The sequence below is a fragment of the Strix uralensis genome, chromosome 13, assembly GCF_047716275.1.
Source record: "Strix uralensis isolate ZFMK-TIS-50842 chromosome 13, bStrUra1, whole genome shotgun sequence".
NCBI classification, from domain to species: Eukaryota; Metazoa; Chordata; class Aves; order Strigiformes; family Strigidae; genus Strix; species Strix uralensis.
In genome coordinates this window covers 11,605,938-11,627,941 of record NC_133984.1, presented here as the reverse complement: position 1 = coordinate 11,627,941, position 22,004 = coordinate 11,605,938, and the positions used below count along the sequence as shown (strand labels likewise).

The 22,004-nt window shown below is 55.1% G+C and overlaps 1 protein-coding gene across 1 annotated transcript; it reads left to right on the top strand.

The window, feature by feature from the left end:
* Positions 1-90: 90 nt before the first annotated feature.
* LOC141949106 (uncharacterized) lies at positions 91-9,922 on the top strand. Its single transcript, XM_074882340.1, has 10 exons — positions 91-1,013; positions 2,235-2,439; positions 3,666-3,837; positions 4,316-4,436; positions 5,044-5,219; positions 6,238-6,416; positions 6,898-7,051; positions 7,363-7,487; positions 8,557-9,343; positions 9,867-9,922. Exons 2-10 carry the CDS (start codon positions 2,422-2,424, stop codon positions 9,908-9,910), a joined length of 1,776 nt encoding a protein of 591 aa, XP_074738441.1. The 5' UTR covers positions 91-1,013; positions 2,235-2,421; the 3' UTR covers positions 9,911-9,922.
* Positions 9,923-22,004: the final 12,082 nt, after the last annotated feature.

Here is a 22,004-nt window from a genome sequence, read left to right as displayed (position 1 = left end):
CCCCTGGCACCAGCCCCGGCACCACTTGTGCTGTGGGATGCGCTGAGGCTGCTGAATGCTACTGGCTGTGGGCATGGTGCAGGGACAGCAGTGAAGGGGCTGGCATCTGCCCCAAGGGTGGCACCTGACCGCTGCCAGGCTCTTGCATTAAAATGCCTGGACTTGCAGTGTCTGCTCAGCTCCTGGCAGAGCTGGAGGGTGACAGCGAGCTCCGGCGGTGCCGCGGTCGATGGCTCTGTTAGACTTGTAGTGGTCACTCAGCGTTACACTCTTGAAAGGTGTAAGCCGTGGTTTTCTCTCCCCAGTGGGCTGCCAAAGGCCCGGGGCTCGTAGGGTGATGCGGAGCCATGTGAGGGTCCCTTGGGGTCTCTAGGGCAGAGCAGGGCACAGGGTCCCAGTCTGCACACGCAGCGCTGATGTTGGCAAGGATAAAACCTGCTGTTGGCTTTGTGGGGATGTCCTGGCATGTGTCTGTCCTGCCACGTGTCACTCCTGGTCCCGGCCCGATCCCTGTGCTGCTGTCTTATGTCCCCAAACACTAGCCCTCCCTGCAAGGGGGGATGTGGCTGCTGGGTGCAGCCAGGGTGCTGGGGCCAGGCTGTGTCTTGCCACTTGCTCACAGAGGGCACTGCTGAGCCGGCTAAAGGCAGCCAGCCCGGGGAGCCTGCAGCCAGATGAGACACCGTCAACAAGGAAGGAAGAAAGAAAATCAGCCTGACCCAGGAAAAAGGGCACGAATCAACAAATCCAAATCACATGCCGTGGGACATCTCCCCCAGCCTCCCGGCGCGGTGGCACAGAGGACACGGGCCTGTCTCTGGCTGGGAGGGAGCCTGCGAGCTGGACAGACCCTGCTGATGCTTCCAGCAAACACTCTCGGAGTCTAACGTGGGATTGCTGAGCTGAAGGTGGTTGTGTTTAACAGAGCGTGGTGGGCGCAGACGGCAACACCGTGTTTGCTCTAGCAGGTTCCTGTTACTGCGAGGGCCAGATGAGCCGCTGCGTGGCCCAAGGTAGGGGGGACCGTTGGTGCTTCAGGGTGGTGTGGCGATGGGGGATGCAGGTGAAGGGATGGATGTGTGGAAGAGAGGGGGTTTGATGTCTGCAGTCTCAGCCAATGGGCTAGCCATTAAACTATCTTTTTACAGAAACCGCAACATGGTGAGGGGTGCTGGGTTTTTCTCTCTGGCCAAGGTTGATGGGGACCGGCTGTGCTGGGTCAGCAGGGTGCTAAGAGGGACCATCCGGCGGCCACTGTTGCCACTGCAAAAGCACTGGTCCTCTGCTTGCTGCCATCTCCTGTGGCAGGAGCAGCCCTGTCCCTGCACACACAGGCAGCTGAGTCCCGGGGTCTCCCCAGGGAGCGGAGTTGCTGCTCTGCACCTCCACAAGTCCGGGGAACAGTGCTGGGGGCCCTTTCTCCCTCTGGGGAGAAAAGCCTGCTGCCTTCGCCAGAGGCCTGCTGCAAATCCAGGAGGGCTTGTGCTGGCAATGGGGCAGGGGAAAGCCATAAACCCACTGCCTGCACTTCAGCTCTGGCATTTTGGAGGTCTCGCTTTGGGGCTCGGAGCCCTTGCCCACGGTTTGCAGCTGCCCATCCCCACTTGCTGGCTGCTTCTTCCTGTTTCCAGCTCTAAAAGATTGCAAGGGACAGAAAACATGGGGAAAGAGTTTTATACATGCCTGCCAAGGTGGTTGTGCTCATAACATTAATGCAGACTCCGTATAAAATGAGAAGAGCAAGAGGCAATGGGTGGGGGTAAGCCAGCCCTATGATGTCCAGTGCGGCCAGGGAGATGGTCCCACCCATCTGCCTCTGAAGGTGGCTCTGGGCTCCCTGTCTTCATCAAGGGACATGTCCCCATGACTGGGAGGTCAGAGTTAGTGGTCTCAAAGCCCTTGCACATCTCTCCCTGAAGAGCAAGGTTCTCTCCATAGCTGGCAAGAGCAGGGGAAAAAAATTCGCCCGTAGTTGAGTGGTGGGGCAAGGCCAAGGAGCTACTGGCCAGGTTTCAGAGAGAGGAAGGAAGTGGGGTGGTAACATGGCACAGCACTGCTCCAGTGTTCCCCCGGGACTGTGCAGGGCTGTGACACGTGTGCCCAGTACCAGCTTCTGCTGTGGCTCATGCAGACTGAGGTCTCTATTCGGGGCACGACACCCCAAGGGGGTGCCTCAGGGTGCTTCGTTTGTCCTGGCTGGATGCCAACATGCTGGTACCCTTCCTGTCCCACAGAGGCTGCGGGAGGGCTGGGAGTGTCACAGCAGCGGTTTCACCGGTTGTGCCAGTGTGAGTCATGCCTGGAGCAGGGCTGAGTCACTGCCAGAGCGGTGTGAGCATCACACCAGAGCTTTCTGAGACTCTCCTCCCTGTGACACCGGCAGCGTGACTTCTTGCTGCCTTTGGGGAGGGATGAAACGCCATGGGGGACCAGCTAGAGGTAGGTGCAGCAGAAGGTCCCTGCAGCACATGCATTGGGGCCACTCCTGTTTAACATCTTTATTGATGATCTAGACGAGGGGATCGAGTGCACCCTCAGTAAGTTTGCAGATGACACCAAGTTGGGTGGGAGTGTTGATCTACTCGAGGGTAGGGAGGCTCTGCAGAGAGACCTGGACAGGCTGGAGCGATGGGCTGAGGCCAACTGTAGGAGTTTCAATAAGGCCAAATGCCGGGTGCTGCACTTGGGCCACAACAACCCCCAGCAGTGCTACAGGCTTGAGGGAGTGGCTGGAGAGCTGCCAGTCAGAGAGGGACCTGGGGGTGTTGATTGACAGCCGGCTGAACATGAGCCAGCAGTGTGCCCAGGTGGCCAAGAAGGCCAATGGCATCCTGGCCTGTATCAGCATGGCCAGCAGGGACAGGGAAGTGATCTTACCCCTGTACTTGGCACTGGTGAGGCTGCACCTCGATTACTGTGTTCAGTTTTGGGCCCCTCACTACAAAAAGGACATTGAATTACTCAAGAGTGTCCAAAGAAGGGCAACGAAGCTGGTGAAGGATCTGGAGCACATGTCGTAGGAAGAGTGGCTGAGGGAACTGGGGTGGTTTAGTCTGGAGAAGAGGAGGCTGAGGGGAGACCTCATCGCCCTCTACAACTACCTGAAAGGAGGGTGCAGAGAGCTGGGGATGAGTCTCTTTAACCAAGTAATAAGCGATAGGACAAGAGGTAATGGCCTCAAGTTGTGCCAGGGAAGGTTTAGGCTGGATATTAGGAAGCATTTCTTTACAGAACGGGTTGTTAGGCGTTGGAGTGGGCTGCCCAGGGCAGTGGTGGAGTCCCCATCCCTGGAGGTGTTTAAGAGTCAGTCACATTGACATAGCACTGAGGGATATGGTTAGTTGAGAATGGTCAGTGTGAGGTTAATGGTTGGACTGGATGATCTTCAAGGTCTTTTCCAACCGAAATGATTCTGTGATTCTGTGCCATGGCAGAGTGTGGCAGCTGCCCACTGTCCCTGCGGGCCCTCTTGCCACCGCAGCCCCAAGGACACCTGCCCCGCTGCTGCTTCAGCCCATCCCAGGGGCAGCAAGGGTGTCTCCTCCACTCTGCAGCAGGCACCTGCATGCCACAGCTGGACACACAACCTCTGTGTGCAAGGCATGCCTGCAGTGGGTATCACTGGCCACAGCTTTGTGAAAAAAAAATATTTTCTCTAATCCCAGGTTCCAGCTGCCTGTCGTGTTTGCGGGTGGCAGAACAGCTCCGGCAAGCCCATCCTCTCACCACCGCACCCCGCATGGCAGCGTAGAGCTGGGGGCAGATGGATGGGGTGCAGCGGGATGAGCCCTGCCCTGAGCCTGCTTTTGTCCCTGGCCAGCTGTACCCTGCTCCAGGGTAAGTCCAGCTCCGGAGCTGCCGCAGCGGTCTGGGGGGTGGCCCTGGCTGCAGTGGGGGGGGAGAAGCACAGGGACAACTCTCAGACCTACAGAAGGTACCTCTAGGAAGGAGGGGACCAAGTGATCTTCAAGGTGTGATGAGAAAGAAAACTCCAGAGTCACCAGCAGCCATGTCAGGGTGTCCGTGCCTTTCGTGGGACGGCAGATAGGATGCTCCAGGGTGTGCAAGAGCTTCACAGGATGCTGATGCTGAGCACTGCTCTGACAGCCAGTGCTTGCCTAAGCCTGGCAGGGAGTTAGTGTTTGCCTATGTGGGACTGAAGCTGGGAGTGTAGGGTGGGGGGGAGATCCCACAATGCCTACACAAGGCCGGGAGACCCATGCAGCATGGGCAAGTGGTGACTGGCCAAGGAGTTGGGCCCCTGCAGAGCAGAGTGATGTGCTGCCTGATGTCCCTCTGCTTCCTCCTTCCCCAGGCACACTGTTGCCTCCACAGGATGTGAGGCTGGAGGCACAAAACTTCCACATCCGTCTGCGGTGGGAACCGGACCCTGGCTCGCCCAACGGTACCACGTACCAGGTGGAATGGAGGAGACGGTAGGTGGGGCGACAGGGATGAGGGGGCGGAGGTGGATCATCTCCCCTGCACCCTGGCAGAGGGCTGTCAGGGACCCCCAGTAGCCAGAGGATTAATTTTTTTTTTTCCCTTATGCAGGGAAAATACAGGAATACAGGAAATACAGAATTTCCTGTATTTCAACCTGTGCCCTCTTCCTCTTGTCCTTTCATTGGGTACCACCAAGAAGTCTCTATCTTCTTTACTCCACCACATTGATAAGACCCCCCACCCTAAGCCCCCCTCTTTTGAGGCTAAGCAGTCCCCACTCACTCAGCTTCCCTCATACCACTGATTCCTCAACCCCTTGGTGATGTTTTTGGCCCTTCAGTGGTCTGTCTCTGGTGTGGACATGTTTTTTCTTGTAGCAGGTCAGGGTGCAGCACTCCAGGTGCCATCCCACCAGTGCCGATGAGAGGGGACTTGACTTGCTGCCAATGCTTTTCCTAATGCAGCACAGGATGTTGTTGGCAAATATTTGTGCTCTCCCGTGCTTTCCACAGACAGGATGGTGATGGCTAGGCAGCCTTCCTTTTTGGCTAGGAAGGTGCCAAAAAGGAGAAACCCCTGCATTTTCTCCATGGGCAGAATCCCTCACTGGACCAAGGCAGATACCTGCTGGGGGAACAGCACCGGCTCCTCCTGGGCATGTGAGCTGTATTTTGACAAGATCCATGATATCTACTGGGCAAGGGTGAGAGCGGTGGCCAGAGGCGAGCTGTCCAGGTGGGCCTATTCCAGCGAGCTGCAGCCGTACAGAGACAGTAAGGACCAGAGAGCTCCTTCAGCTGGGCTTCTGCTCTTCCCAGGGGGGCCGATGGGGAGAGGGGTCCTTGGAGAGGTCTACTGGGGTACGGTGGGAAATCGTATGAGAATACTAGTGGGAAAAGTGCCAAGAGCCATGACTGGAGGAAAGATGTGGGAGCAGAACTGCTGGAGAAGGTTTGGGTGAAGAGCAAGGGGACAGAGGAGTGAGGTAAGGACCATGGATGGGAGGCTCCAGAGCCACCAACGCACTGTGAGAATTTAGGTCTCTGGAGAATGCAGCAAGATGGGGTAGGAAAGAGGATACCCCTCCAGGCCTGCCTTTTAAAAGCATGCCCTGTTTGTCCCTGCCATGGATTTGGGAGATGCTGGGTGAGGGCATTTTTGTTCCAGCAGAGTAAAGCTGGTGCAGGCTGATGAAGACAGGAGTAGTCCCTCCAGCACTGCTTTTGCCCTGACACGTGCTTCTTCTCAGTCACAGCCTGGCTGTCCTGTCCAAAAAGCCTAGCTATCTTTTGGAGGAAAGAAAAACTTCAGGACCTTCCCCTAACCCACCTCACAGGGGGTTATCACAATGAACTGAATGTGCCAGCAGCTAAAGTGGGATGTATGTTGGCTGTTTGGATTCCCTTTTTCATTCCCTCTGCATCCAACTATCATGGAAATAGATGCACTTAGCTAAAAGAGCAATTGCTCCTCGAGTCTCTAGACCATTGTCTGATGGCTCAGAGATGAAGTGCTCAGCAGCAGGGAGCCAGAGGTGCTAGCAGGTCTGTCCTGGCCTGTGCTGGTGGGACTGAAGGGGGAAGAAGTAGTGCTGGCTGTCACAAAGACATGATGGCTGATGTTTCTAGAGCTGGTTTCACAGCACAAAGTGCCATCACTCTAGATCTGAGGAAGTCTCTGTGCTCTGGGAGTGGGATGTCCAACAGAAAAACATTTCTAGAGAAACAAGATGCCTGCCTTCTGTTTTGAAGAGCTTAATTTTCCTCCTCCATATTTTTTCCCTCCCTACAGCAATTGTGGGCCCCCCCAAGTTGTCCTGGCTGCTCCAGGATCACATCCTCAGCGTAAATATCATCATGCCTCTCACTCCCTACCGAAGCAAAAACGGCTCTTACAAGCCAGTCGACCAAGTGCTGCTGAAGCTGTGGTACTGGCTGTGTCTGTACGAAGGGGATGTGCTCGTCCAGCAAGTATGTGGTGTGGTGGGGTGGGCAGGGCTCAGAGTGCACAGGACTTGCAAAAGCTTTCCTGGTGCAGCAAAGATGCCCCTGTCCACTCGCACTGGTGTGGTAGTGCCTGTGCCTGTAGAGTTGTCCCAGCCCTGCCCTCACCCAGCAGTGCAAGTAGGCGTGAGATGCTTTTGCATTCCCAGTTTGGGGCTTGCAACCTGGGGGTGGCAGAAGATCCCTCTCCTCCTCTAGATTACATGAATAAGAAAAACCTGTAACAATTTCCATTCACATGAAAGCATGCAGTAGGTGTTTAATGGGGTGCTCTGGGAGCTGAAAACTTCCTGGGGTGAAGAAACAAGCGCTGGAGGTGCTTGAGGAGCAGGGAGGGTCTGTGCTCCACACCGTGGGGCAAATGAGGTGTCAGGGCTGCACTGGGGAGAGAAGCAGCGCACAGACCCCACCTCCAGCCGCCTTGGCCACGCATCCCCTCTGCTTCTAGGTGCCCTGCAAACGGAGTGGGGAGGAAGGGCCGTGCACCTTCAGGTTCCTCAAGCCCAGCACACACTACTGTGTCCGGACAGTGGCTGCGGACATGGCCAGGGAGCAGAGCCGGGAGGCTGAGCTGTGCATGGTGACACCGGCAGGCCCCGCAGGTGGGAGCTCACTTGCTGGTTCATCTGCTGTGGTTGCGTCTCAGGTCCTGCTTGTGGCACGGACACGTGTGGAGGTGTGGGTCACTCACCGCCTGAGCCATTCTGGTCAGGGTTGGTGGCCCAGTAACACCCTGTGGGGACCTGTCTTGGGGAGATGCTCTCTCGCCACCTGCCTTGGGCTTGCCCCGCATCCCCTTCTCGAACATCCCAGCCTGCCACGGGGGCTCTGGGGAAGCGTTGGCATAGGGCGGGCTAGGGGGGATACCGCCTGGGGTACTTCCACCCCTCAGCCTGTTGTGACCTCCTGGCAGGCTTTCCCTGGGTCCTCCTTGCCATGCTGAGTGGTGTCTTCCTGCTGCTGAGTGTGGCCGGGCTCTGCTTCGTCCAGCTGCACGTCTTCCCCAGGCCCTCGGAGATGCAACTCCCGAAAACACTTGTAAGTGAACAATCCCCCTCCAGCCTCTGCCCTGCATGTGCTGCAGCCAAGCCGGGGTCCCCTGCATTTGCAGAGGGCTCAGCACCTCCTTCCTTCCACCTCTTGCACCACCAAACCTGTCTCTGTGCCCAGGTCCCTCCCCCGCTGTCTGACCCACCATACCCCCAGGCCTTGCTGTGTGGGAGAAGATACTGGTGGGATGCATCAATCAGCCATGGGTCACACCAGAGGAGGGTGTCTCGGGCAGCACATAGCCTGCAAGCATAGCCCACAGTGTTAGGGTCCTCCTGCTTTAGGCAGTTGGCTTTTGCTTGGCTATATGCCCATCTACAACATCTTGAAGAGAAGAAAGAGGGGAAGAGAAGCAAACAGTGGGACTGCTATCCTGGCACAGCCTGGCCTGGGTGAGGTGCAGCCCCTCACCACTCTGCCCTTGGGATAAATGCAGCCCTAAGGCTCAGAGAGGCTCCCAGGGCTGCAGCCCTGCTGAGCTGATCCCAAACATGTTCTGAGTTGGCAGGACAGAGCCCTGTGGAAGCAGCCACCAGGACAGCCTTTCTCTCCAAGTCCCAGTTCCCCCCTGCATCCCAGTTTCCCAGTGCTGGGGGCGTGGCAGCAGCCTGGGCTGAGCAGCCCTTTGAGCTCTCTGGGGACAAAACCAACTTGCTAAGCTAAAGAAGTCTCCTATGCCAGTGTGGAGAGGAGGTGGCAGGCTGCTCCACTTGCCATGGCCCAGATCAGGGCCAGAGTCCTTTGCTTTCCTATTCTTCTTGGCTTCTGCACAGGGATTGCTTGTGTCTCTGAGCAGGTGAGGACTCTTCCATCAGCCTCTGACAGCTGGAGCATAGCTTGAAAAGCAGCAGCATTATAGCTTCTGTGACCATCTCCTGGCACCAGAGCCCCCGTGCTGTAGTGAGAAGAGCCCTGCCTTCATTTCTCCCTGGTGTGAGCACAGCAGACGGGCTGTCCGGGACCGTTCCCTTCCCCAGGGTTTGCGGTTCATCAACCCCAGGCTCGCAGAGGTTTCAGCAAGCTGAGGCTGACTGCTTTGCTGCTTGTTTCCCGGCAGGCTCTCCTGAACAGGGACCTGAATGTGACCATCACGGTGCCCACCCTTGAGCTCAGGGAGGACTCGCTCACCCTGCTCCTGCCAACATTGCTCCCCTCCTGCGGGTCACCTGCAGCTGAGCAGACAACACCCACAGTGCAGCTGCTCCTTGGAGAAAGTCTTTCCCAGGACATGAGTGGCTACTGTGCCAACGGGTTTGGGCCAGACTGCCACAAAGGAAGGGCCCCATCCTGCACCCACAGCCAGCTGGGGCACGCCTTGGGCTCCTGGGTCTCACCACGGCTGGAGGAGGATGGGGAGGCACATGATGGGGATGATGTGCTGGAGCAGCCGGTGCTGGCGGGACTGACCAGAGACGGCGGCACAGGTGACAGGGACCACCGGACTTCCGAGACGTGGCTCTCCCTGCACCTCCAGCTTTATTCTAAATGCCAGTGCCCAGCCCTGGGAGCAGGCAGCTGCCTTCCTCTGCCCACACTGGGCAGGAGCTTCAGCCAGGAGGACCTGCAGGAGAGCCTTGGCATGGCAGGGCACTGGGTACCACTCAGCTCTGTGAAGCTGCCGGCCAGTGAGGAGGAGCATGGAGGGGAACTCGTGCATGCTCTCCAGCCCCTGCATGGCCATGGGACTGAGCCACAACCAGGTGACAGCACCATGCAGCAGGGTGACTTGGAGGAGGCAGCACCAGACATCCCCCTCCCCAGCCCCTGCCAGCTGCCCCAGTTGCCCCCTGACATCCTACAGACAGCTGCCTTCTCCGGCTATGAGCCGCGTCCCCGAGCTGATGGTGAGCCATAGCAAGCAGGTGGGGGCACACCGGGAGCTCCCAGCACCTGGAGCACAGCATTAAGGAGCTTGAGGTGCTGCCCAGAGCTGCCCCAGCCACGCTGGCTGCCTGCTCAGACCTGCCTGTGCCTTGCTGGGGACAGGACTGGGGCAGGCTCGCATGCGGGCAGGCACAGGCACGCTCTGGGCACGGCTACCACGGATGGGTGAGATCAGTATCTTCAGAGCTTCCGTCTGTGGTTTTGGTGCTCTTGAACCAAAGCATAAGGAATACGTACCAAAGTTGAAGCCCCGTAACTTTTATTTATTTATCCACCTATATTTGTGGGTATGTGTGTGTACAGTGTATATATACTAATGCAAATTTATGTATATACTCATATATATATATAAACCTCTTTAATGAAAGAGGAGATTTTTTTTTACTTGTCTGGAAATACTTGCTGTGCATTGGAGCTGTTTTTTAAGCAACACTAATTTATTGTGGAAAACTGGCTTCTGTGCTTACTCTTTCTGTGTTACAGAACCGACAGTGCCCTGTCTGAGCAATGTTTGGGAAAGGCACTAGGAAAACTTGGGGTTTCTCTGGGAGAAAATTGCACCTGCAACTGGTCCGTATGTTGCTGTCGTGTGGGAAAAAGCTGGTTCTTCAGCAACTCTTGGATAGTTTTATTACTCCTTCTACCAGCACTGGGGCAATTTACTTCTGAGGAGCCCTGCCCTGTGGTTGTCTCTCCGGGATGTGTTTGTGAGGCTGTGCCTGCAGCCACAGAGGTGAGGGGAAACTCTCTCCCAGTGTCAAGCAGCTGTGCTTTGCAGTGGGCTGGGATTGGGGGATTACAGCTCAGGGGGACAAATCCAGGCTCCTGGACTCATGAGATTTGGGAACAGGTGAGAAATTGGTGTCCAGCATCCAGGCACCTCATGAAGGGGATAGAGGGGACAACACTGCCAGCCTTGGGGAGACTTTTGGGTAAAGCAGAGCTGCACAGGGCCACCTTCCAACCCCATGAGTCATCCCTGACACCCCGGCTGTGCAACCTCCTGAGGGTGACTGTACTCTCCCTCTGCCAGACTGTCAGCCTTCCTCTTCCCCTGCTGCCACAGCTGACTCAGCCAGAGACCTGCAGCAACACCGGCTGTGGTTTTCTGGCACCTGAGCAGGGCCGTGGGGCAGCCCCATTTGAGTGCTCCCAGCTTTGTCTCTGTTTCAAAGCAGGCAGCTGTGCTTTGTGCATCTCATTAGAAAAATCTCTCATAGTGATGACGTATTGGGTTTGTGTGGCAAGGTCTTGGTAGTACGGAGGGTACAGGGGGGGCTTCTGTGAGAAGCTGCCAGCAGCTTCCCCCATGTCCGACAGAGCCAATGCCAGTTGGCTGCAAGATGGACCCACCACTGGCCAAGGCCAAGCCCATCAGTGATGGTGGTAGCAACTCTGGGATAACGTATTTAAGAAGGGGAAAAGAACTTCAGCTAGAGAGAGAAGTGAGAATATGTGAGAGCAACAACTCTGCAGACACCAAGGTCAGTGCAGAAGGAGGAGGAGGTGCTCCAGGTGCCAGAGCAGAGGTTCCCCTGCAGCCCATGGTGAGGCAGCTGTGCCCTGCACACAGGGAGGTCCACAGGGGAGCAGATTCCCACCTGCAGCCCATGGAGGACCCCACGCCAGAGCAGGGGGATGTGGCCAAAGAAGGCTGTGACCCCATGGGAAGCCTGTGCTGGAGCAGGCTCCTGGCAGGACCTGTGGCCCTGTGGAGAGAGGAGCCCATGCTGGAGCAGGTTTGCTGGGCAGCACTTGTGACCCCATGGGGGACCCACACTGGAGCAGGGTGAGAGTGTGAGGAGTCCTCCCCCTGAGGAGGAAGGAGCAGCAGAAACAATGTGTGATGGACTGACCACAACCCCCATTCCCCATACCCCTGTGCCACTGCAGGGGAGGAGGGAGAGAAATCAGGAGTGAAGTTGAGCCTGGGAAGAAGGGAGGGGTGGGGGAAAGGTGTTTTAAGATTTGGTTTTACTTCTCATTGTCCTACTCTGGTTTGACTGGTAATAAATTAAATTAGTTTTCCCCAAGTCAGGTCTGTTTTGCCCATCACGGTGATTGCTGAGGGATCTCCCTGTCCTCATCTCAACCCACGAGCCATTTGTTGTATTTTTTTCTCTCCCTTGTTCAGCCAAGGAAGAGGAGTGATAGAGCAGCTTGGTGGGCCCCTGGCATCCAGCCAGGGTCAGCCCACCACAGATAATGTGAGGACATGTGGTGTATTAAATAGATTGAGCTGATTTTTTTTAAAAAAGGAGAGAGACGGTCCCAAGAGCTGTTCAAAGGAACACATGTGTTACCCACATGCTGTTTGCTGCCAACAAATTTCCTGTCAGACTCAGCTAAAATGAGAGTCTGATTTTCCTTAACTTGTTTCACTTTTTTTGATAAAATGAAAATTTGGGGTACAGGTATCTGCCACCATTTTGGGTCCCATGAAATGGCCTTTTTAATTTTCAGGTGTTTAGAAAGCAAACCAAAAGCCAAGCCAGAAGAATTCCCCCATGCTAAATTCAGGCAGACTTCAGAGGAGTTGAGGTTTTGAGGCAAACACAGGAGCCCAAACATTGCAATCTGTAAATCCTTGAGCCAAAGGTTTCACGCTGACCTTCCCTCCCGCCATCCCAATTCTTATTTTTTTCTAACTTGAAGCTTTTTGAGGCATTTGATCTATAGTTTCAACTGCTGTGCCAAAGCTCACGGAGCCAAAACAATGTGTCTGCTTTTCCTCCTCTGTGGTCCCAGGCCACATCACCCTTCTAGTGGGTGAACAGGAACCTCACAGTGATCGATCTCCTTGACAAATGCTGGCGATGTGTGTCCTGCTTCTGATTCAATGCCTCTGGGAGTGGAGACCCTGCTCTTTCCCCTCAAATGGTCAATTTTCTCCACTAACGGTTTCCCCAAGGATGTATCGCACTTTTCCATCTTGTAGTTTCTTGTCCTGTTCCCCAGCGAACAGCTTATTTCCTTTCTCCCCACAGCTCTCTGCATTTTCCTTCAGTCTCTCTAGCCTAACCTCTTGTTCCTGTTGGTCTGGTCTCATAAACCATGTTTGTTATGCCCTGTATTGGAGGGCTGAGCTCTTTCAGAGCTGGACCACTGCATTTCCTTTGGCCACACATGTGCCCACACAACACTCTCAGCAGCGTGAGCATTTGCAGCTGGCCAGTATCATAGCTGCAGCCTGGGATGAGCCTTAAAAACCACTTTACATCTGCACCAGGGAGCACGTATTTGTGCATCGTTCACCTGGAGATGGGTAATGCCAAGCTGTCTCCTCACAGGTGTTGTTCAGCAGACGCAGGCTTTGCACTGTAAGCTGAAGTTTGGAGCAGTGCAGTGCTGCGGCTGTGCAGAAAGGCAGGCATGTTCTTGTTGCCAGGACACTGCCTGCAGGCAGTGAGCTCAGTAAAAGCAGTGCCATGTCACCACGCAGCAGGTCATGGGACAGTTCAGGTTGGAAAGAAGCCTTAGGAGTAACCTAGTACCTCCTCCTGCTAAGAGTAGGGTCAGCAACCTGAGGCCAGACCAGGCTGATCAGGTCTTTTCTAGTTTGGCCTTGAAAACTTCTTAAGGTGGCAACCACACAACTCTGAGCATCCTGTAGCAGTCCTGGGCTGCCCTTGGTGATGGGAGTGTTTGGCCAGCAAGGCAAGGAGGTTGCGGCCATTATTCAGGAGGGAACAGAGATGACATGCCAAGGGCTTGCTCTCTTCCCATCTTTCATTGTGGTGTCTGGTCGCCATCCCCTTTTTGCCCCCTTGATGTGTATCAAGGTCACAGTCAAAACCCTACATGCGTGGAGCCCTGTTTTGACTGACCACCTCGTCCCCAGCAGGGCTGATGGGGTCTCCAGCCCCACCACTGCTCCTGAAGGTCATTGCATGGTGGCAGGGTGCATTTGCAAGGAGCCATTCAACAGGAGCATTGGTCAAAGCTGCCCTGTTGCGTGTGCCATGAGACTCTGGAAAGGAGCTGCAGCCTGAGCTTGAGGTCTTCCAGGCGAAGAAAAGAGCATGCATTGTGTTAGTCCAGCCTGTGTTGCACCAGCCAAGACGTGGCCTGTTTTCTGGGAAGCACTGGCCCAGCATGGTGGGACTAAACTGGCTCCCACGGCCACCTTGGTGTTGGACGCTGGGCTTGTGTTGGGGCACAGCCAGTGCTTTTACAACAGCCTGCCAGGTCTTTGAAGATCAAAAGAAAGGCAGCTCTTGTCTGAGTTTTTGGCTGGGTGACCAACACTGGGATTCCCGCTGGTGATTCAGGCAGGTTACTCACCAGCAGCGGGGACTCATCCCAGCCCAGGGGAGTGGTTGAAGCAGCTGAGATGTCCCTGTTCTGTATGAAACAGAGATGTTCATGCAGAGTGGAAAAAGGCTCGTGACATTTCAAGATGGCATTTTAGCAGCTGAAGTTTCCGAGTGGATGTGAAAAGGGGTTTTTTGTTTTACCTCAGAGGTGCAAGCGGTGTGTGGGGCTCTGCAGAGCCACAGCAAGAAGGTGCAATGCTTGCTGAGGTCCCGGCATGCCCCAGCGGAGACCTGCCACCACTGTGCACAGCTTGGGGTCTGGGTGGAGTGTGTCTGGATTGCACCCCGCTCCACTCTGCCTGGCCAGGCGTTACGGATTGAGCAGGATGGGGCTGTACTGGAGGATGAAGCTGGGTCTAGGGGCAGGCCCCCAGCCCCAGCCAAGCCCGTGCAGAGGGCACCCGGCCAGGTCCCTCCATCACTGCTGCAGCGCTCAGGCGCGTGCATGCAGCTGACTCCCACCTTGTGTTCACAGGCATCCCGCATTCCCTCTGCAGCCTGGAGATGGGTGAGCCAGTGACAGGTCCTCAGGCATCCAGCCCAACTCCGCAGCACCCATCATCTCAGAGGTCGGCCGCTGTTTCTCATGCTGTCCTCAGGCCCACGGCCACAACACCGTGCCTGGAGATACTTGGTGCGGAGGTTTGTGAAAGGTCTGACTCACCATGATCAATAGGCTTATTCCTGGCTGCTCTCCATGCTGTTGGCGATGTTTTCAGCTTCTGCCGCTACCAGATCAAAGCAATGAGAGGAATGCAGCTGAAAACACCTCTTTATTAGAAACAGCAGTTTTAGGACTATGCAAGAGGGTATTTCTTATTACTAATTCTCAGAGAGCTGAACTGCCAGCCTGTAAAAGTATTGGAGAGCGGAAAATTGCTATGCGGGGGCTAATGGGACTTTTGCAGCTGTCACATAGGAAATGTAGTACCTAACAAACATGAGGGAGATGGCAGCTCCTGAAATGATGGGGAAAAATTAAGCTCTAATATTTTGCAGGCTGCCAGAACAGAGGAAGATCCCTCTTTGACTTTGAAAACCGCAGGAGGCAGAGATGCAGAAAGCAGCATCTCAGGCTGCGGCCCACCCCCTGGATCTGCCATGGCCCTGTGCCCACCCTGCTCTGCCCGCTCTCCATCCTGCCTGTCACTGCAGCTGCCCTGCCAGCACTCTGGGACAGCCCAGAGCCACCCCAAATCCTAGCAGCCACCCCAAGCACTGTCCAGCATGTGCCTGGGTATCTGGCAAGGGACTAGAGACTGTGGATCCCCAGTCTGGCTGAGCAAGGCCCTGTTATCCAGCCACCCCTTTGCCTTTGCGATGGCTCTGTAGCTCCAGGTAGGTCCCCGAAGTGGCATGGAGCAGCAGAGTCAGAGCTGTCCTGCCAGACCTCATCCTTCAGCACAAAAAGTCTTCATGGTTTGACAGGTCTGAGCTGTGACATGACTCAGGCCACTTGTTCCTGCTGCATCTCTCCCCGTAGTGCTGGGCCAGTGGGTCAGGAGATGGGTGGTCTTAACTGCTTGGCTTGGCTGGGAAGTCTATTGGGATGTGGGTGGGAACTGTGGAAGCCTCAAAAGCTGGAGACTGAGCATAATGTGTTTGGAGCACAGGCGTGGAGAGGGCTGCAGGGCTGATAGGCTATAGAGATGCGAACTTTTTGGTTCAGACTTGTGTGATTTCTCCCCAGGCAGGAGTTTTCTTGTAGCTCAGCAGGTCAGGACCCAAGTGCTGAGCGTCACGGGCGATGGGGATGCCCAAGTCACCCCAGGGCCAAGCTCTGGGGCTGGAAGGCTGCAGAGCAAAACTGTTCCCACTTCGTGTGCTGGTCTGGGAGTGCCCTCGTCTGGGGATGCGTGGCAAGTGTCTGCATTGAGGAGGTGTCATGGGCGCCCTGCTGAAGCCGAGTTGATAGACACATGTCATCATAGAGCCAGCTTTGTCAAATGGTCCCCTTGCCCCCCAGGATGAACTCCCCTGTGCTGGATGGAGGAACCTGGCAGCTTGCCCCGCCTCTTCCCAGCAGCGGGATCAGACAGAGTCTGTGAGATATGGCCGGTCTTTGTGCTGCCCATCTTCCTGATGCACACGTCAGGGGATTTCTGATCTGTGGTCAAGGAATGGACTAGGTGGCTCAGCTCGATGCCTTCCTGCTCCCCCTGCACTGGTCCAGGCACACTGCTTGTAGCTGTCTGCCCACAAAGACCGCTCATGCTCCCAGTGATACATGGCACAGGCAGAGCTGCCCTCTGAGATGGGTGCACATCGACTCATGGGAAGCACACATGAATTTGGAGGGGGTTTCCACGCTTTCTCCCCATGGTGACCCTCCCCGGGCTGTGCTTCCTGCCCATGTCCTGACAGCAGAAGTGATGAGTCTGCCTCCAGGATTTTTCATTATATGGCACGAAACCTGGCATCCAGGGGATGGGAGCAGCTGGAAAACAGGCTAGATATGGATTTTTGTTAGGAGAAAGGTCTCAGCTGAGTGGCATGCCCAATCTGGATGGATGAACATTTCACCTCATCTGTCTCCCAGTCTTATCTGTGCCTGACAGACAGAGATTTGCAGGCAGAAGTAATGATCTCTTGTTAATGCACCTTCAACCACATTATGAAAAATGAGAGCCTGTACCTGGGTGTGCAGACACTGTTGTCTCCCTGTTTTGTGGTCAGCAGGGTTGTGATCAGCCTCTTGGTTAAAAAACAGATGCTCTGGCTCCCAAGCAACTTGTCCAATCTTCCTCAGGAAAAGCTCCATGATGTCTCACCCCACAAGAGGAAAGGACACAAGAGCTTGAGAAACATGGATCTCCCATCAAGATTTCAAAGGGACTTTCCTTGTGGCACCTTTGAAGCAGGTACTGCTCAACCCCAACATTGGTAGAGGTAGAAAAGAATGCCAAACAAACATTTCTGTCTCCTCTCCCCCATGAATAACACCCAAGGTCGATTTGGGATTGACCAACAAGCTCCTAGGATCTTAAAATCTTCTCATGTCTGTCAAACACTTCCCTGCTGCTCTCAGGAAGCATGAAGTTACATGAACAAGGGTGTGAGCTGTTGTCAAGGCAAAGATGTCCTGGCTGAGGTCACCAAAGGGACCGGTTTCAGCTGGATTTCTCTGAATTAAAACACTGAATGCAAGGCCACCATCACTGGCTACCTTTTTTTCCAGAGAGAAAAAATGGGTATTTAACTCTAAGCCAAAACCACCCAGACTCCAGCACTGGCTCTGAAATGCACCACATTCATGTTGCTGTGAAGCTCAGTCTGAGTCCCTTCAGCCTGCAGTGACTTACTGGCCTGTATGTCCACAGCCAAGTGGAGTTGGGACTACATCGGTCATGCAGAGCTCACGGACACATGCTCTAGGAGGAGAAATTACACTGCCAGCCTCTGGGATAAGAGGCTCATCTGAATGCCAGCAAGGTCAAATACTGTTCCAGCAAGGAATTCTGGCTGCTGTCATCTGCAGAGGATGAGCCTCGCAACTTGCTCAGTCCTGTCATTAGGAACCTGGACACCCACTGAGAATCAGCTCAGGATGCCTGGGTGGCTGAAGGCTTTGCCACAGCCCTCATGTTACCTTGAGATGTGAAAGAAGTGGAAGACATGTGTTAGCCTTGGGGAGAAAGATCATGCAAAAAGGAAGTGTGGATCCACATGTTTTGTCCAAATGTTGGCCCCATGTTCTCTTCTGATCCTCCTTCAGACCCCATCACAGGCATGGTTAACTCGTCCAGTCTTCTACAGTGCTTCTTCTCCCAGCACAGCGTGGCTAAGGTAAACAGCAGTGCTTCTGAAAACTCGGCCAAGCATTTATCAAGCAACCTCATTCACAAGTGACAGAGATCGAACTGGGGGGAGAGTAGGACCAGTCATCTCCTGTCATCAGGATGGATGGCCAACCCAGCAGAAAAGACAACCCACCTGATGAGAGTATATTGATCACAGAGAGCTAGGGGACATAAAAGAGAATCGCCTCACACTCCCTCACTCACAGTGTCCTAGGAAATTCATCAAGGCTTGGAGAAGGAGAGAAGATGCCTTCCCAGAGGATGATCATCACCTTGGTGCTGCTGTTGGGGGCTTGCTGCATCAGCACTTATCCTGTCTACCCTGAAAGCAACAGTGTCCAAGGTAAGCACAACTGACTTGGGTGATCATGCCTGAAAGCCAGGTGGGGTTTGTCACTGTGCACCACTTCCTGGCTGGCACTGGATGCTGGCTCAAACCATGTGGCTCATATCTGGTGTTTCATGGGGGTTTGGCTGCTGCAGACACGCACAGCGGCTCAGCTTCTTGCTATTTCTCTTTGGGCAGGAAGACCTTCCAGCCTGGGGAGGGTTTTCCCCAGTATTGTTAGGGGTAGAGTACATTCAGCAGGGTTAAGCACATTCTCAGTGTGACCAGGTTGGACAAGAGACCATCCTGTACCCAAGGGACTGCTTTGGCTGTTGTGATCTGCAGACAGCAGAGTTTGGGTGACGTGTCCAGGTACTCTGGGATGACAGATAATGTTGCCCTGGGAATCAGCCAGCCTGAGGCATACAAACAAAGCATCCCTCTAAACTCAATATTCTTCTGACACCCTAAATGGAGATGAGGGAGTTGCAGCTCACGTGCGGAGCAAGCGGTGCATGCTGGGTGGCCTAGGATGGTCTGGGATGGGGCGAACACTGCTCATGGTCACAGGGCTGGTACAAGCCTCCCCAACAGCCACGAGACCTGGCGCTGTGACGCCAGCCAACTGCACCATGTGCCAGGGGCTTTGCTTCAGTGTGGTGCCCTGCCATGTGTCACTGCATGCAGACCAGTGCCCCAGGGGACCGCAGGCAGCAGAGCCAGCATCTGCCGGTTTGGGGGCTGGTGACACTCAGTCACATCCACCCTGTGGTCCTGGTCCATATGTACTAGTACCGACCAGTCAGGTGAGCACCAGTTTAGACACTCTGGGCTTCCTGATGCTCAAGAAAAAGTGACTTGGCCTTGACTCTTGAGCCCTGAAGGAGAGCATGACCTCAGCCCCGTGATCTGTTTGTGCAGCCCCTGCAAGCAGCCCCAGCACGTCACGCTGCCTGGTGCTTCTGGGAACGAGCATGCACAGGGCTCCTCTTGTCGCTTGGCTGACTCATGGGGACTTCCAGAGCTTTAGTAGCTTGACTGCATGTATGAGGCAAAGGAAATACAAGGCCAAGTGCTTGGAATTGCTCAGCTCCCAGCACTTGGTGTGAGCTTCCTGGGGCCTGTGCACAGGCAAAGACTGGAGGAGGGACAGCTTGAATGGTGAGATGCTGGAAAGCCCCTGACACACCAGCTGGTTTCCAGTTAAACACAGTCAGACCACAAGCGGTTTGTTGCCTTAGTCGTAGCCATGTGCCTAATGTTTGTTTTTGTGGTGACCTTAGACTATCCCTTTCCTCAGAGCAACACAGACAGGCCATGGGACAGACTTACCCGGGCAAGATTTCTACTTGCACTTACCTGAGATGTTACCTGGGATAACAGGGGTCTGGACTTAATCCTTTGCAGCTCCCACCAGTGCAGTAGCCTGGCTAAGGGCTGCTGAGCTGCCCCCAGAAGGGTCTTTTGTGGCAGGAGGAACCCTGGTGACTAATGGGGACTTCCTCCACCTGTCTGTTGCAGTCATGCCGAAGGCAACGCCAGGCAGCGGATGTTGTTTGCTTCAGCTTTTGGCACTGTATCCCATAGCATCCTCATAGACAAGATGACAAAGTCCAGGTTAGATAAGTGGACAGGGGTGTGGGTTGAAAACTGGCTGAATGGAGGGCTGTGATCTGTGGCACAAAGTCCAGTTGGAGGCCAGTCACTAATGGCGCATCCCGAGGGTCAGTACTGGGGACATTTCTGTTTAACATCTTCATTAATGACCTGGACAATGGGACAGAGGGCACCCTCAGCAAGTTTGTAGTTGATGCAAACTGAGAGGAGTGGCTGATAGCACCAGAGGGTCATGCTGTCATCCTGAGGAACCTGGACAGACTGGAGACATGGTCTGAGAGGGACCTTGTGCAGTTCAGCAAGGAGAAATGCCGAGTCCTGCCTCCGGGGAGGAACAACCCCAGGCGCCAGGACATGCCAGGGCTGTCCTGGTAAACACCAAGTTGACCATGAGATGGCAATGTGCCCTTGCAGCAAGGCGGCCAGCGGTGTCCTGGGCTACATTAGGAGGAGCATCCCTGCAGGTTGAGGGAGAGAATCCTTCCCCTCTGCTCAGCACTACTGAGGCCACACCTGCAGTGCCATGGCCAGCATTTTGACTCCTAGTCCAGGCTGGCACACATGGCCAGATGAGGAGATGAACACTAGTCCCCCTCAAACAACCTGCCTGTCACTCTCAGGATCTGTAGACCATGCTCAGGGTCTCCGTCCCACTGCCCAAGGAACAAGTACACCCCAAATGAGCTGCTTTGTCCTTGCCACTGTCTTCTCATTCAATCCAGACCTTATGCCAACAGATTTTAACCTGGCTGATGGTGCAGTTGACTTCACGGCTGATAGCAAGCTTCTAGCAGGACTCCAGCCATCCAAGAACCTGAACCAGGCTCTGTCTGCACTGGGGAAAGGAGTGAGCCATGACCAGAAAGCAGCTCATGGCAAGGGTGAGTCCCGGAGCTCAAGGTAAACTGGACCCAAGGATGGGGCTGGTGTGGGAGAACCCATGGAGGGAGGCAGGCACTAGGATGCTCTTGAAAAGGTGAAGAGTTGCATCCAGGATGTAGGAGTGCTGCAGGTTACGTGTCCCCAGGCGAGCATGGAGAAAAAGAGACGATGGTGCTGTATCCCCTCTCCTTCTGACATATCTTCCCTTGGCTCCTGCCCTGCCACGCTGGACACATAGCCCCTGCATGCTCATGGCATTTCATATTTTTTTTCTTTTTTCAGAAAATAAAAGCACTCTCCAGGAGGATGTCCCCAACCGCTTGGTGAGTGGGAGTGCCTCTCTGGCCTAGGGTTGGGTGGCCCAGGGAGATGCTGCTGGGCAGGGGGCTCCCTATGAGGTCCCAGCAAACCCCATCCCTGATGGCCAGTAAATGAGGACTGAAGCAGTCCTGCTTGGGTGCCAAAACTACTTCCCTCCCTGGTCCAGCAGTGAGGGGAAAGGGGCTGGGGGCTGGTTTTGCCAGATGGGCACTACACACACATGATGGGGCTGCTGTGCCATGGCAGGTGGAAGACCTTGATGCAGTCCTCTGGAAGATGGTGGCAGTGGGTGAGCTCCAGAGCCAGGGATTTACCCAGACAGACCGGGCCCCTCAACAACCCAGCAAGAGAGGTGAGTACCCAGCTCCCAACAGGTCCTGTGCCCCGACCAGGTCCATGCAGAGGCCATGGCAATCAGGGGCTGGGCTTGGGGTCGAGGATGCTCGTGACTTGGGGTGAAGGGTGCTTGTGGTTAGGATGGAGGATGCTCATGACATAGGATGAAGGTTTGGGGTAGAGGGTGCCCATGATGTGGACTAAGGCATTCAGCTCCCAGGTTGTGCTCGTAGAACTGACTTCAAAGCTGAAGGAGAGCCTGGAAGAAGAGATGGACATCTCCCTTCCTTTAAACTTTTTGGCTGTAGCCGAGCACTGCTGCAGCCCCTCTCATAGGTGTCTTTTCCTTTTTCTCCCAGCTTGTTTCTGGAAATACTGTGTCACCAAATGAAGGGTACAGGAGGAGCTCTGCCTGACGCCTGCCTGCCAGCCCACTCTCTGCCACCGCTATCCCGGTGCCCTCTTGCAAACCCATCCACGCATGACCCCACACCTCACTGTGGGCTGGTTTGCACAGAGCTTTGAAAGGTCTCCACTCCCTTGTGGGGAAAAGGGGAGAGGGTCTGCAGCAGAGGAGAGGTGTTGTGGGGTAGGGGGGAGTCCCATGAGGCTCCAGGGTGCAAGACAGTGTTTCTCCCATACCAGTGGACCTCCAGGACCCACGGCAAGGCAGAGCTGCCACCGTGGCCTGTCAGGGACATGCTGGCTGCAAGCAGGAGCCGAATAAACCCCTCGCACCCAAGCAGCTTCTTGTGGTTACTCCATCCCCACACTGTGCAGGTCCTGCACCCTCCCTGCGTGGTGTGGGCAGGTCACAGCGCATGTGCCATGGGGAGGGGACATCTCTCCTGCAGACAGGGCAGGGGTTGCCATGTGCATCCCAGTGACCCAGGGCGGCAGAGGCTGGGGGCTACAGCTTCACTCACATCTCAGAAGGGTTTCCACCACAGGGAAGCCTCCTCCACCCCCTGCAGCACCCTCCCAGTGGCCTTGGCCCATGCACTGACAGTACACAAACAAG

Excerpts from the sequence above, each read along its gene's own strand:
- LOC141949106 (XM_074882340.1), top strand. Across the intron at positions 3,838-4,315 it reads CAGCTGTACCCTGCTCCAGG|GCACACTGTTGCCTCCACAG; the intron begins GTAAGTCCAGCT and ends CTCCTTCCCCAG. Across the intron at positions 4,437-5,043 it reads CAGGTGGAATGGAGGAGACG|AATCCCTCACTGGACCAAGG; the intron begins GTAGGTGGGGCG and ends CTCCATGGGCAG.